This window comes from Phyllobates terribilis, unplaced genomic scaffold, assembly GCF_046119375.1.
Source record: "Phyllobates terribilis strain yellow unplaced genomic scaffold, ASM4611937v1 Scaffold_2__4_contigs__length_985480577, whole genome shotgun sequence".
Lineage (NCBI taxonomy): Eukaryota > Metazoa > Chordata > Amphibia > Anura > Dendrobatidae > Phyllobates > Phyllobates terribilis.
In genome coordinates this window covers 19,162,296-19,177,733 of record NW_027362762.1, presented here as the reverse complement: position 1 = coordinate 19,177,733, position 15,438 = coordinate 19,162,296, and the positions used below count along the sequence as shown (strand labels likewise).

The 15,438-nt window shown below is 42.5% G+C and overlaps 1 protein-coding gene across 1 annotated transcript in view; it reads right to left on the bottom strand.

The window, feature by feature from the left end:
- The window catches only part of LOC141243646 (uncharacterized), a 60,845-nt gene extending 46,406 nt beyond the window's left edge, over positions 1-14,439 (bottom strand). Inside the window, exons 1-7 of the mRNA XM_073668942.1 lie at positions 14,383-14,439; positions 14,103-14,270; positions 13,896-14,019; positions 13,260-13,777; positions 11,177-11,194; positions 10,038-10,328; positions 9,853-9,952 (exon numbers count right to left, since the gene is read on the bottom strand). Coding sequence (XP_073525043.1) covers positions 9,853-9,952; positions 10,038-10,328; positions 11,177-11,194; positions 13,260-13,777; positions 13,896-14,019; positions 14,103-14,270; positions 14,383-14,439 — 1,276 coding nt within the window. The remainder of the gene's footprint in view (positions 1-9,852; positions 9,953-10,037; positions 10,329-11,176; positions 11,195-13,259; positions 13,778-13,895; positions 14,020-14,102; positions 14,271-14,382) is intronic.
- Positions 14,440-15,438: the final 999 nt, after the last annotated feature.

The window sequence follows — 15,438 nt, the reverse complement described above, 5'->3', positions numbered from 1 at the left end:
GATAGGTGGGAGGATAGGAAGAAAAAAGCCAAAGGATTTATGTTTAACAGGCCCCCCCAGTGACAACAGGAAACCCGCCCAATGAGAGTCAGCCCCAGGTGGGGGGAGGGAGACTTCTTCATTTCCTCCCAGCCTGGGAAAAAATATCAAACAGCTCTTGGATTTTAGACCTAATAAAAGCAGGGCTAAAATTTCAGTTTCACTCCATTCCCCGTCCGAACTTTGTTATAACCCCCAAGAGGTCATCAGAGGTAGAACAACTAGCACTAGAACAAGAAATTCTAGGCCTAATAGAAAAACCAGTCCTTCAAGATGTCCCTGCCCAGGAGAAAGGCAAAGGATTCTACTTCCCTCTGTTCTTAAGGAAAAAAACAGACGGGACTTTCAGGACAATTGTAAACCTGAAAAAATTGAGCAAATTTCTGAGGGTGCAAACCTTCAAGATGGAATCAATAAAATCGTCAGTGAAATTGTTCCCAGACTGTTTTATGGCTGTCCTGGATCTGAAGGACGCCTATTATCATGTTCCCATACACAGAGACTACCAGAAATTCCTGAGAGTAGCAATATCACTAAAAGGAATAATCAAACACTACCAGTATACGGCCCTCCCATTCTGTCTAGCTATAGCCCCAAGGGTATTCACAAAAATAGTGGCAGAGGTAATGGCCCATCTGAGGGAGCAAAACATTCTGATTACCCCGTACATGGACGATTTGCTAATAATATGCAACTCTTTCAATCATTGCAAGGGTCATGGATTCCTTGACGAATTTAGGCTGGCTTCTGAACCAAAAAAAAGTCCAAGTTGGAGCTGGACCAAGTACAAGAGTATCTAGGCATCTTATTAGATTTGAGGAATCAGGAATGCCGTCTCCCGGCAGGGGAAATCCAGAATATGATAGCCCGGATATCTCATGTGAAAGACCACCCCTCTATGACTATCAGCAATGTCCCTTCTAGGTTCCATGACTGCTTGTATCCCAGGGGTCCATTGGGCTCAGGTACACACCAGGGACTTACAATGGGAAATCTTGGGGGCAAAAAAATCACTAAAAGGGCACTTAGAAGGTCAGCTAATTTTGTCATCAAAAACCTTGCTTTCTCTAACATGGTGGACAGTTTAACCAGAGGCGTTCCATGGACTATTTCAGTGTCGCAGGTCCTAACTACAGATGCAAGCCCCAGGGGGTGGGGGGGGCTCACCTAAACGACCAAATAGCTCATGGGGTCTGGTCAGAGGATTTGGAAGGGGTATCTTCCAACATGAAGGAACTTCTGGCAGTAAAATTCGCCCTCTCAAAATTTCTAAACACTCTAAAGAGACACCATGTAAGAGTGTTCTCGGACAACAGGGTAGTAGTGGCATACTTAAATCACCAGGGGGGGACCCGGTCCCATTCTCTACTACAAGTATCAAAATCCATCCTCCAGTTAGCAGAGAACAATTTGGAGTCTCTGTCTGCACTTCACATAAAAGGAACAGAAAATCTCACAGCAGACTTCCTGAGCCGAACCCAGCTGAGACAGGGCTAATGGGAACTGAATCAGTTAGTGCTCAACCAACTTACGGAAATATGGGGAAACCCTTCCATAGATCTATTCACCAGCTGACAGAACAAAAAGGTGGACTTATTCTGCTCAATAAACCCCAAGGGGAACCATCAGCATTGGATGCTTTCTCAATCCAATGGAAACACCAGCTAGCCTATGCCTTTCCACCGATCACTCTGATTCCGGCGGTTCTGAGGAAAGTCAGGGAAGACAAGGCATACATAATTTTGATAGCCCCCTTCTGGCCAAAGAGGCCCTGGTTTTCCTGGCTGAGGATAATGTCCTCCTCCAACCCCTGGGTTCTTCTGGAAATTCCAGATCTCTTTTTCCAGGGACCAATCCTCCATCCTCAGGTAGCAAATCTACACTTGACAGCCTGGATTTTGAGAGGGCGCTCTTAAGGGATAGAGGTTTTTTCCCAAATTTGATCTCCACTCTACTACAGAGTAGGAAGCCCGTAACCACCAGAGTTTACGGTAAAACCTGGAAAAAATTCCTCTCATATTCGGGTTCGAAGGTACAAGGGGAGGCCCCCATTACTTCCATCTTAGAGTTCCTGCAAAAGGGGTTAGAGCGGGGTCTGGCCACAAGCACTCTAAAGGTTCAAGTTGCAGCATTAGGAGCCCTATACAACTATGACCTGGCCAGAAATAGGTGGATTTCTAGGTTCATCAAGGCATCACACAGGTCTAGGCCCATCCCCTCCCGGAATACTCCTCCTTTGGGACTTAAACGTAGTTCTTTCAGCCCTAACCAAACATCCCTTTGAACCTTTAGCGGATGCATCTCTAAAAGCCCTATCTCTTAAGACGTCACTCTTAGTAGCTCTCACATCGGCACGAAGAGTTAGCGACATACAAGCCCTATCAGCAGGGCCCCCTTCACGCAAATCCTAGAGGACAGGGTGACACTTAGGACTGACCCAGCATACCTTCCTAAGGTGGGATCACACTTCCATAGATCGCAGGAGGTCACCCTCCCTTCCTTTTGCCCAAATCCTAAAAACAGGGGGGGGGGGGGGGGGACCTACACACCTTAGACTTCAGAAGATGCATTATCCAATACTTAGAGGTCACACGGGAGTATAGGAAGGATAGGTCTCTCTTTGTGTGCTTCCAGGGACCTCGGAAGGGACAAAAAGCTTCCAAGGGCACACTGGCAAGATGGATAAGAGACGCCATCTCCCTGGCATACTCGTCAAGCGGGGAAACCGCCCCGTAGAATCTAAAGGCTCACTCGACTAGGGCAGTAGCAGCCTCCTGGGCGGAGAAAGCCAGCTCTTTAATCGAACAGATATGTAGAGCTGCAACCTGGTCTTCCCCTTCTACATTCTTTAAGTACTACTGGCTGGATCTAACCTCTTCAGACTTTACCATTGGTAGAAGGGTTCTGGAAGCGGTGGTCCCTCCCTAAATGACACTTCTCTGCAATTCTCTCTGTGATGCCGTCATGGGGGAAGGAGAAAGACGTAGTTACTTACCGGTAACGGGATTTCTCAGAGCCCATGACGGCACCCGAACATTCCCTTCCTTCACGCATGGGTGTACACTCTTATTTGTTACTTATATGTAGTCATGAGGTGTGTCTGGTAAACTCCTTAAAAATGTTACATTTTGTGTTACTAACCTGGGGGTCCTCTCTGTGGTCTGTAAACAACTGATGCAGGAGAGAGGTGCCGCCCTTTTTATCTGTAGGTTTCCTGTCCTTGAAGGGCGGATCCCCTCTCTCCGTGGTGCCGTCATGGGCTCTGAGAAATCCCGTTACCGGTAAGTAACTACGTCTTTCACATGTACTGTTGCTTAGCTCTATTCCTCCCATTCTGTATATGCTTTTTTCATTTTTATTGCCCAGATGTAGTACTTTGCATTTTTCCCTGTTAAAAAACATTCTGTTAGTTGCTGCCCACTGCTCCAGTTTAGGTCTTTTTGAATCCTCTCCCTCTTCTCTTTGTATTAGCTATCCCTCCTAGCTTTGTTTCATCAGCAAATTTAATCAGTTTACCCTCAATTCCTTCATCTAAATCATTGATAAAGATGTTGAACAATACAGGTCCCAGGACAGAGCCCTGTGGTACCCCACTTGAGACATTCATCCAACTGGATGTGAAGCCATTTACGACCACTCTTTGAGTCCGATCACTAAGCCAGTTATGAATCCACCTAACAGTTGCCTAGTCCATTCCATACTTGGCCATTTTTTCAATAAGGATGGTGTGAGATACTTTGTCAAATGCTTTGCTAAAGTCAAGATATACTATATCTACAGCATTTCCCTGATCCACCCAGTCAGTGATTCTGTCATAGAAGGAAATTAAGTTACCATAGTCTGACATGACTTGTTAGTTACAAACCCATACTGACTCTGGTTAATCACTTCATTCTTATCCATGTACTTACATACATGTTGTTTAATAATTTGTTCAAAGATCTTTCCTGGTATAGAAGTCAGACTCACCGGCCTATAGTTCCCTGGGTCCACCTTCTTCCCCTTTTTGAAGATAGGAACAACATTTGCTCTTCTCCAGTCTTCTGGGACTTCTCCTGTTCTCCAAGAATTTTCAAAGATTATGGAGAGTGGTTCTAAAATTTCTTCTACGATCTCCTTCAGTGCTCTGGGGTGTAATTCATCTGGACCTGGAGACTTGAACTCATTTATGTTAGCTAAATATTCCCTCACAATCTCTCTGTTTACAGATCACTGTCCTATTAAAGGAATAGAAGAATCCAAGTTAAGATCAGTTGATGTTACATTTTCTTTCTGAGAGAAAACATGCAAAATAAGAATTAAAAAGTTCTGTCTTCTCAACATCCTTTCTTACCATTTCACAATTTTCATCCTGTAAAAATCCTATATATGTGATATATCCTAGATATGTTTCACTGAGGCTATGAGCTTCAGTGATGTGAAACCGGAAAGTCTTCTCCAGCATGTTATGTGCTGAGAGGGTTAAATTGTGATTTTAAAAGATCTGGTTTTTGTTTGTGAATGGCCATAGTGCAGGTGAGAGGCCACTCACCATATCTCCACCCCAGGGAGTGGCCTGACCTATAGATAGCCAGCCTTTTGACTCAGGTGTGGTTCAGTATCTGGAGGCCAGTTCCAGAGAGAGGAGCTTGTGTTAACTTGGGCTAATCTGAACGTTGTGTTTTGCTAACCCTGAGTGGCCGGACCCTGTCAGGTACAAGGACTATGCTGGACGTTATCTTTTGTTTTTCTATTATGCCAGAAGGGCTTTGTTTATTTTTATGAACTCTATATTGGTTTATACCGTTTAATAAACCAACAAGAGACTAAACAAGAGTGTTCCGTGTCTACCTCCGTGTGCAGCCGAGTGAGCCGATCTACCACGATAGATAATAGATATCCCGATAATTCATCAGCCGCGTACAGTAAAATCACAGCGGGACCCGACATTATAGAATAGAGAGAAGTATAGATATATACATAGAATAGATGGACAGATATCAGTGACATATATAATTAGTGCAGTGAGTGAAGTTTACTGTACATGTATTTGAGCAATAAAAAAATAAATTTCTGGAAAAAATGGTGTGGTATCCCCCCTAATTATATTAACCATCAGAGGGAAAGCGGACAGGTGGGGGCAGATGTTTATAGCCTGGGAAGTGGGTAGTACCCATGGAGGTTCCCAGGCTTTTAATATCAGCTCTCAGCTGTATACTTAGTCTTTACTGGTTATTAAAATGGGGGACCCAGAAAAAAAAGATGTCCCCCCCTATTTTATCAACCAGCAAAGGCTAGGCAGACAGCTGCAGGCTGATATTAATAGCCTAGGAAGGGATCATGGATATTAGCCCTCTCCCAGAGTACAAACATCAGCTCTCAGCTGCCCCAGAAATGGCGCATCCATAAGATGCGCCAATTCTGGCGTTTAGCCTCCGCTCTTCCCACTTGCCCTGGTGTGGTTGCAAGTGGGGTAATAGGGTTGAGGTTGATGTCAGCTTTGTATTAGCAACTGACATCAAGCCTAGGGGTTAGTAATGGAGAGGCCTCTATAAGACGCCCCCATTGCTAACCCCATAGTCAAATAGTGAAATGAAACACAAACACCCAGAACTTTCCCACGGCGCTCGCGGTGACGTCTTTGAGGTGAACGGACGTCATTGGTTATGAACCCTGCTCACGTCATTGACGGCACCGCAAGGCACTGAGCAGCACGCACAGCTCATTGTCTCTGCTTCCTGACAAGCTGAGCGCTAGCATCATGCCAGTGTTCAGTCTGCCAAGCAGATGTAGCAGAGCTGGACGCGCTGTGGGACAATTGGATTATCTGCATGTCGGAGAGGGGAGGAATATGGTTGTTTATTTTTTTAATAGGGGACAAGGGCATCTGGAGGATTATCTTCACGTCGGGAACAGGTGAGTATTATGTTGCTTTATTAATTTACTTTATTGCAGGTGACATGGTCTTCAATGGAATGAGCGTTATGGTAAGTTTATGACTTTAAGTTAAATTTAGATTTATTAAAGGAGTCTGTGTGGTTATTTCAAATAAATTAATTTATTCTGGGTGTTTGTGGTTTTTTTTCACTATTTGACTATGGGGTTAGTAATGGGGGCGTCTTATAGATGCCTCTCTATTACTAACCCCTGGGCTTGATGTCAGCTGCTAATACAAAGCTGACATCAACCCTATTATCCCACTTGCCACTACACCAGGGCAAGTGGGAAGAGCGGAGGCTAAGCGCATCCATATGATTTTTGGGGCGGCCGAGAGCTGATGTTTGTAGTCTGGGAGGGGGCCAATATCCATGGCCCCTTCTTAGGCTATTAATATTGGCCCCCAGCTGTCTGCCTAGTCTTTCCTGGTTGTTAAAATAGGGGGGACCCCACGTCATATTTTTGGGGGGTGGGGGTCTTCCATTTTAATAACCAGTATAGGCTAAGTACACAGCTGAGAGCTGGTATTAATAGCCTGGGAACCTCCATAGATATTACCCCCTTACTAGGCTATAAACATCTGCCCCCAGCTGTCTGCTTTCCCTCTGCTGGTCAATATAATTACGGGGGATCCCACGCCATTTTTTTAAATTTTTTTCAGAAATGTATTAATTTATTGCTAAAATACATGTACAGTAAACTACCCTCTCACTGCACTAATTATATATGTCACTGACATCTTTCTGTCTATTGTATGTACAGTATGTACAGTATATACAGTTGAAACCAGAAGTTTCCATCCACTGTATAAAAAGACACATCTGCATGTTTTTCTCAATATCTGACATGAAATCAGAATAAACCTTTCCCGTTTTAGGTCAGTTAGGATTATACCATAATTTTTCATATTTGCCAAATGCCAGAATAATGAGAGAGAGAGAATGTTTTAAGGCATTTTTATTACTTGCTGCAAAGTCAAAAGTTTACATACAGTAAGATTACTATGCCTTTTAACAATTCTGGACTGCCCATATGATGATATCATGTGTTTGGAAGCTTCTGTTTTTTGGCAACATCTGGGTCAAATAGAGACACACCTGTGGATGTATTGTAATGCACACCTGAAACACGCTGTAGCATTATGGGAAAGTCTAAAGAAATCAGCCAAGATATCAGAAAGAGAATTGTGGACTTGCACAAGTCTGGCTCATCCTTGGGTACAATTTCAAGATACCTGAAGGTGCCTCGTTCATCTGTACAAACAATTATACGCAAGTACAAACAAGATGGGAATGTCCACCCATCATACTGCTCTGGAAGGAGACAGGTTCTGTGTCCCAGAGATGAACGTGCTTTGGTCCGACATGTGCATATCAATACAAGGAAAAAAGCAAAAGACCTTGTGAAGATGATAGCAGAAGCTGGTAAGATTGTGTCAATATCCACAGTGAAACGAGTACTGTATCAACATGGGCTGAAAGGCCACTCTGCCAGGAAGAAGCCATTACTCCAAAATAAACATAGAAAAAACAGATTAATGTTTGCAAATGCACGCAGGAACAAAGACCTTCATTTTTGGAGACATGTTCTGTGGTCTGGTGATACTAAAATGGAACTTTTTTGGCATAATGACCATCGTTATGTTTAGAGGAAAAAGGGAAAAGCTTGGAAGCCTAAGAACACCATCCCAACTGTGAAACACGGTGGTGGCAGCATCATGTTGTGGGGTTGTTTTGCTGCAGGAGGGTCTGGTGCACTTCACAAAATAGATGGCATCATGACAAAAGAAGATTGTGGCAATACTAAAGCAACATCTTAAGACATCAACCAGGAAGTTAAAGCTTGGGCGGAAATGGGTCTTCCAAATGGACAATGACTCGAAGCATACTGCCAAAATGGTAACAAAGTGGCTTAAGGATAACAAAGTCAATGTTTTGGAGTGGCCATCACAAAGCCCTGATCTCAATCCTATTGAAAATTTATGGGGAAAGCTGAAAAGGCTGAAAGCAAGGCGACCTACAAACCTGGATCAGTTACACCAGTTTTGTCAGGAGGAATGGGCCCAAATTCCGACCAACTATTGTGAGAAGCTTGTGGAAGGAGATCCCAAACGTGTGACCCAAGTCATTCAGTGTAAGGGCAATGGCACCAAATACTAATGAAATGGATGGAAACTTTTGACTTTGCAGTAAGTAATAAAAATGCCTTAAAACATTCTCTCTCTCATTATTCTGGCATTTTGCAAATATTAAAAATTACGCTAATCCTAATTGTCCTAAAACGGGAAAAGTTTATTCTCATTTCATGTCAGATATTGAGAAAAACATGTCTTTTTATATAGTGTATGGAAACTTCTTGTTTCAATTGTATCCATTCTCATGTATATGGGCACTATATACTTTGCCACAATATATATTATAGTATATACAGTATATATACAGTTGTGCTCAAAAGTTTACATACCCCGGCAGAATTTTTCCTTTCTTGGTCTTGTTTCAGAGAATATGAATGATAACAAAAAACCTTTTCCTCCCCTCATGGTTATTGGTTGGGTGAAGCCATTTATTGTCAAACTCCTGTGTCTTCTCTTTTTACATCTTAATGACAACAAAAAACATCCAAATGACCCTGATCAGAAGTTCCCATACCCCAGTTCTTAATACCGTGTATTGCCCCCTCTGTTTTTTTTCATGCAGATGGGATTGAGGCCTTAGGGAAATAGTCTATAGATGTCATGACTATTTTAATGCCACAGGTGTTTTCCAGAAATTAGTGTGCACAGTGGATGTTGCAGAGTGAAAAGTGAAAATACTCAATTTTAGTGCCTAGTACATTGTGCCTGACGTGTGCTTCTGAAGTCATGCGCCCCATAAATTAAGTTATCCAGAACCTAACAATTAACGATTCATCTCAATTAGAGGTGTGGGGACGAACACTGATGATCAGCTGAAAACTGCTTGGACAGCGGCCCTGGATTTTACTGGATTATTTTTGGAGAATTCTGTTGCTACTTGTGACCTGGAAATCTTCCATTTTTCTGTTGACGGACGACAGCTCTGAATAAGGACTTGTTTTTTGCAGAATAAGTCGAAGTTTTTATTTGTGCCATTTTGGGATACATAATTATTTTTTTTTAATCAAGTCAATTTTTATTCATTTTATAACAGTTGCACATATACAAATAACATTCTCAACCAATGTGTTTAACCCTCTCCCCTATACCCTGAACCCCCCCCCCAACATCAACATATGTTATTGAGAATACCATATCGTAGGTATATGTCCAAACAAAACAGAATAAATCAGGTCGATCAAGACCAACCAAGTCGAAAGGCACAGAACCATTTGGCATTTGCTAACACAATGTGTAGTGATTCCATAACAACTGCTACACATCTAACAAGACCCTATCAAGGCTGATAACTGGTTGTCTCCAAGTCAGGGACCCCATAGTTTATCAAAATATTTACTTCTATCCCTTTTGAGGTATACCCCTTTTTCCAATGATATAAGGGACTCAACTTGTTTAGTAAACTCTCTGCCTGTCGGGGGAGTTGCAGAAATCCTGTTTTTAGCAATCAGTTTTCTAGCCATGTATAGTAATCGCGCTATGGCAAGTTTCCCAGTCTCAACAGTACTCCTCTCGTCTACATATCCCAGTACGCAGGTCAGAGGGTTACTAGTCACCACGCACCCATACGCTGACTCTATATAGCCCAAAACTGCTCCCCAATATATGTGTAAACGTGGGCATGACCATAAGATGTGCAATATCCCTGCTTCCAGTTGGGCGCACCTTGGGCATCCAGAATCAGTTCTAAGACCTATTTTAAACATCATTTTAGGTGATCTGTGCACTCTGTGGATGACATAGCTGTGAGAGTCGTTTAGGCTCACTAGGCGAAAGATTGGGTTTGTATTCCAGCACCGAAGCCCCCTCATCTGTGATAACACTAATATCCGTCTCCCATTTCCGTTTAACCAACAGAGGGAAGTTCTTAAGGAAGACAAAGAGAAGGTCATTGAAGACACTGGATATTACCCTCCTTCGTGGCTCCATCTGAGCAAATAGTGTCCAATACCACATCTCTCTGAGTTTTAACATCTTTCACTTTACATTGGGCTCTATAGGCATGTTTGAGTTGACAGTATTGGTAGAAGCAACTATCAGGTAGATGGAACTCTTTTTGTAGACAGTCAAAGGATTTAAGTCCCTCATTACCGATCACCTGTTGAACGTACTGTATACCCATATTCTTCCAGTTCCCAAACTCAGTTAATTTGGCAAATTCTGAAAGTAAGTCATTATTCCAAATAGGTGTGTACATTGATAAGTGTATGACCTCTCTTATTTGTTTGACTTTACACCAAACCTTGAAAATTAAGTTCAATGTAGGGTATACTGAGAGACCCCCAAACCTCCCTGCCTCCAAGCTTTCCACAAGGGGCTCCTGTCCCACAGTGTTTTGGATAATTTTGCATACCGAACTGCCCGTGACATTTTCTTTCCAGCCCTTCATATGTTGGCATTGAGGAAATATAACCATGCATTGGGCAGTGCCAGGCCACTGTCGTCTTTTGGTCTCTGCAAAGTTTCTAGTCTTATTCTGGATTGCCCTTTACGCCAGATCAAATCTCTGAAAAGCTTGTTTGCCTTAAGGAATCTAGATAGCGGGAGCCAAATGGGAGCATTATGTAGAATATATAAAATCTGAGGCATTAACACCATCTTAATAAGATTTAACCTGCCCACCACAGAGAGTTGGAGTTTACACCATGTCGTTATTTTGCACTTCATTTTGTCTAGAAGAGGCAGCCGATTTTGTTTTTCATAATCTCTTAGCGGGGACGATATTGCCAACCCCAAGTACTTGAACTGGGAGACCACCTCTATCTGGGTATGCTGAACGGTCTACCGGGCCATGCAAGGGGAATAGTACAGATTTATCCCAGGTAATAGTCAGACCTGACAACCGCCCAAACTGTTTAAGTATATCCATTACACTATTCAGGGATCTACCATAGTCTCCCAGAAATAGTAGAAGGTCGTCCGCATACAATGCAATCTTCTCTTCTATGTTCCCATATTGAAATCCTTTAACTTCAGAAGAATTCCTCACTACTGCCACCAAAGGTTCTATTGCAATGGCAAACAATAATGGTGACAGAGCGCACCCCTGTCTTGTGCCTCTGTATAATCTGAAGCTTTGAGACAGCTCACCGTTTGCTTTGATTTTAGCTGCAGGGGAGGAGTATAGCAACTGTACCCATGATATAAACGTGGGTCCGAACCCCATTTTTTTCAACACCTCCCAGAGGAAGTTCCACTCTATGCTATCGAACGGCTTTTCTGCATCCAATGACAGCACCGCTCTATGCCCGATGTTATCTGCTGCGAACTGCATATTCAAAAAGAGGCGGCGCAAATTAATTGCTGTGGATTCGTTGGCCATAAAGCCTGTGGGGTCTGGATGTATCACTTTAGACATAATTCCTGACAGCTTATTAGGTAATATTTTAGCCAATATTTTGATATCCACAGTCAATAGAGAAATAGGTCTATATCACTCAGGGAGCTGGGGGTACATAATTTTTTTAATGGCTTTTTATTCCGATTTTTGAGAAATAGATTGAACAAAAATAGCAATACAATAAAATACAGTGTAGTATTTTATATTTTGCTACTTTTCATACTAAAAACACTGTTTTTCCTAAAAAAAAAAAAAAAAAATTGCATCACCATTTTCTGATATCTATAACTTTTTTATTTTTCTGACAAAAGAGCTGATTGGGGACTTGTTTTTTTGCGGGATGAGTTGGTTTTCAACTCATGAACTTTTTTTTTTTTTTTTATGCCATTCACGTGCAGTAAAAGTAATAAATAAAAAAAATATTCTAGGGGTTAGTACAATCACAATGATACTACATTTATGTCATTTTTTATCTTTAATGTTTTGCTACTTTTCCACACTAAACTTTTTTTTGCAAACAATTAGTTTTTGCATCTCAATATTGTAGCTTTAGTTATTACTTTTTTTTATTTTTTAGGGGTTTTTTTTGCGGAATGAGATATTTTCAGTGACCTCTTTTTTAAAATATGACTTTTTGATCACTTTTTATTCTGTTTTGTGTGTAAGTATGATGAAAAGCTGTATTTATGGTATGTTTTTAATTTATTATTACGCTGTTAACACTATAGGTTAAATAAAGGGACATTTTTATAGACCAGGCCGTTCTGCCAATTATGTGTGCTTTTTTTTTAGTTGGGAAAACAAAAATTCTGTTTTTGTTTTTCATATTTTTTAAAAAAGTATTAGTTATTTTTTTCCACTTTTTTTACTTAGACCCAGTACAGGACATCAACTTCCACTTGTTTGATTGGGATGTGAAAATTGACATTAGATCGGCAATGTTAAAAACTTGCGTGAAGCACCTGTGAGTCCAAAAAGATCAGTACACCCCAAGGTGAATTCCTTGAGGGGTGTAGCTTTCAAAATTGGTTCACTTGTGGGGGTTTCTGCATTTTGGGGGCTCTGCTAATGCGACAGGGCGTCCAGAATCCATTGCAGCCAAAACTGCGCTTCAAAAGTGAAATAACGCTCCATTCCCTCTATGCCGTGTGCCCAAACAGTAGATACCGAGCACATACGGCGTATCGATGCTTTCAGTAAAAACTTCACAAATTTTTCTGTGCTTTCTAGCTCCCTACAGGTTCAGAATGAAGAATTTGAGGCTAAGGCAAAATTGTAGTTAAAAATTGCTGTAAATGAGAATTTTTCAGTATCAGGATATGACCAATGTTTGGAAATGAAGACTATTCTCTGATTAAGAACATTCTATTTTGTTCCAAATGCCACAGCATCTTCACCGACTTTATGATGACGTGAATTTTTTTAAAGATATGAATTAAACTTGGACATTTTAAAAATTTTTAAAATTGATCAGATGTCTTGGAGACTACAAACACTACATATATGGATCATTGATCCCTACTGCGGACGTGGAGTGCTTAGTCTGCTCTTTACCAGGTCTTGCTAAGATCAGTGATTAGCTCTTACTGTACACAACATTATTCTGTTCACCTTAGAAGCAGCATATTGGCATTGTGCTGATATTTCCATCTACACGGCAGAACATTTATCCTCCCTGATTCAATGGCCAAGTGGATCCAAACTAGTGCAAATTTATCACAATCTTTTACGAATCCAGAAACTATTTGTAGCTACCGATCCCAGCGGACACTGCTGGAGGTCAGTAGGAAGCTTCATATATAGAGGATTTCCAGAAATCTCAGCTCCATCTACCTGATGATCCAGGGGGACATTCTGCTTCTCCTCTGGACGATCCTGGGAATATAGAGGACTGGGACTTATCTCCGGTGGATTTCCAGAAATCTCAGCTCCATCTACCTGATGATCCAGGGGGACATTCTGCTTCTCCTCTGGACGATCCTGGGAATATAGAGGACTGGGACTTATCTCCGGTGGATTTCCAGAAATCTCAGCTCCATCTACCTGATGATCCAGGGGGACATTCTGCTTCTCCTCTGGACGATCCTGGGAATATAGAGGACTGGGACTTCTCTCCGGTGGATTTCCAGAAATCTCAGCTCCATCTACCTGATGATCCAGGGGGACATTCTGCTTCTCCTCTGGACGATCCTGGGAATATAGAGGACTGGGACTTCTCTCCGGTGGATTTCCAGAAATCTCAGCTCCATCTACCTGATGATCCAGGGGGACATTCTGCTTCTCCTCTGGACGATCCTGGGAATATAGAGGACTGGGACTTCTCTCCGGTGGATTTCTCGGACTGGACCCATCTATAGGAAATATACACAGGACTGAATACATCGTCTACATGTGATGATCAGATGATGGGGGAGTCTAGGTGAACTCAGTCCCGGCCTCTCCTCTATAATCAGCACGGTCTCCTCTTACCCGGAGATGTGAGGGGCTGGTGATCCTCCATCATGACGTCCTTGTACAGATCCTTGTGTCCTTCTATATACTCCCACTCCTCCATGGAGAAATAGACGGTGACGTCCTGACACCTTATAGGAACCTGACACACACAATGACCCGTCATTAGCAGACCCCTCCCCCGGCGTTATTATATAATGTCCCAGCATTCCCGGCAGCACTCACCTCTCCGCTCAGCAGCTCAGTGATCCTGTGGGTCAGTTCTAGGATCTTCTGCTCATGTATCAGTGAATGAGGTGGAGGCTCGGTGATGTCACTCGGGGTCCTGCTCTGCCCTCCTGACACACGGGGGGTCACACACTCCCCAGACGACGTCTTCACTACTGTGTGATCCTGTGTATGGGGAGACGCCGATCACTACATCTATTCTAAGGATCCTTCACCTTTCCCGTCATTTCTCTGCTTTATTCCTAGAGATCAGAGTGATGTGATGTGAAGCTCTCACCTCTCCAGTGATCCAGTAGATTATCTTCAATGTGAGGTCTAATATCCGAGCAGCCATGTTGCCTCTGTCCTGCTCCATACCCAGAGGGCGATTGTTGGAAAGACTCATCTTATATCAAAAAAATCTTAAGCGGAGTCTTGAACCGGAGGGAAAACAGGGAAAACTGATCACCAAATTTTATTTGGAAGAGCATAATATTCATTGTTTCACAAACTGACTACTTTGCAGCTTTCCAACTAACCACCTTGTAACCTTCCAATCCATCCTCAACTCTACTCTTCGTTCGTTATTCCTCTGCTTTTTCTGCCAATCCCTTCACTACAGCTTCCCAGAGAATTCAGGTCATACTTGGTTGTCCACAACCTATCCCCTCCATAGTGTACCGATACCTCCCGTCAATCTCTGGTCTTCACAAAATCTCCTTTACTCTCTATTCCCTGTTTCTCCGACAAGCATTTCGAAGTTTTCTCCCACGCTTCTCTGTTAGGGTATGTTAAGTATTTGCAGCAGAGATTTCTGCACAACAAATGTGTCTCTTGGCAAGAAAACTGCTGCATAAAATACGTGTGTTTTTGCCGCGTTTTTTTCCCCTTCATTTGATAAGCGGTGAAAGGATCGACATGCAGATTTGTAACTGCTTCACATCTGCAAGTAAAAAATAAGCTGCATGTGCGTGAGATTTCAGAAATGGTACAGTAAAATGCAGTGTATTTTTGGTGCAAAAAAGCAGTGTGTGAACGAGCCCTTACTCTGGAACATGCTACCCCAGCTGATCAAACTCTGCCATCTTCAAAAGCAATCTGAAATTCCACCTCTTGAGGAAAGCCTACAACCACCAGATGCCATATGAGCAGCTTCTCCCCGCACCTACTGTACGTTACCACAGGGCTGGTTCCTCCCTACCAGTCTGTCACTGATATCAATCATGGGTACTGCACGGGATTTTTTATTTTAACTATTTCCCCTTCTTTTGAGTGTATTGTGGAAAGTTGTGAGAAGCTTGTTACCCTTGAGAAAACGGCCCTACCTAGACTCATTGAAAGCGTAACTGGACTC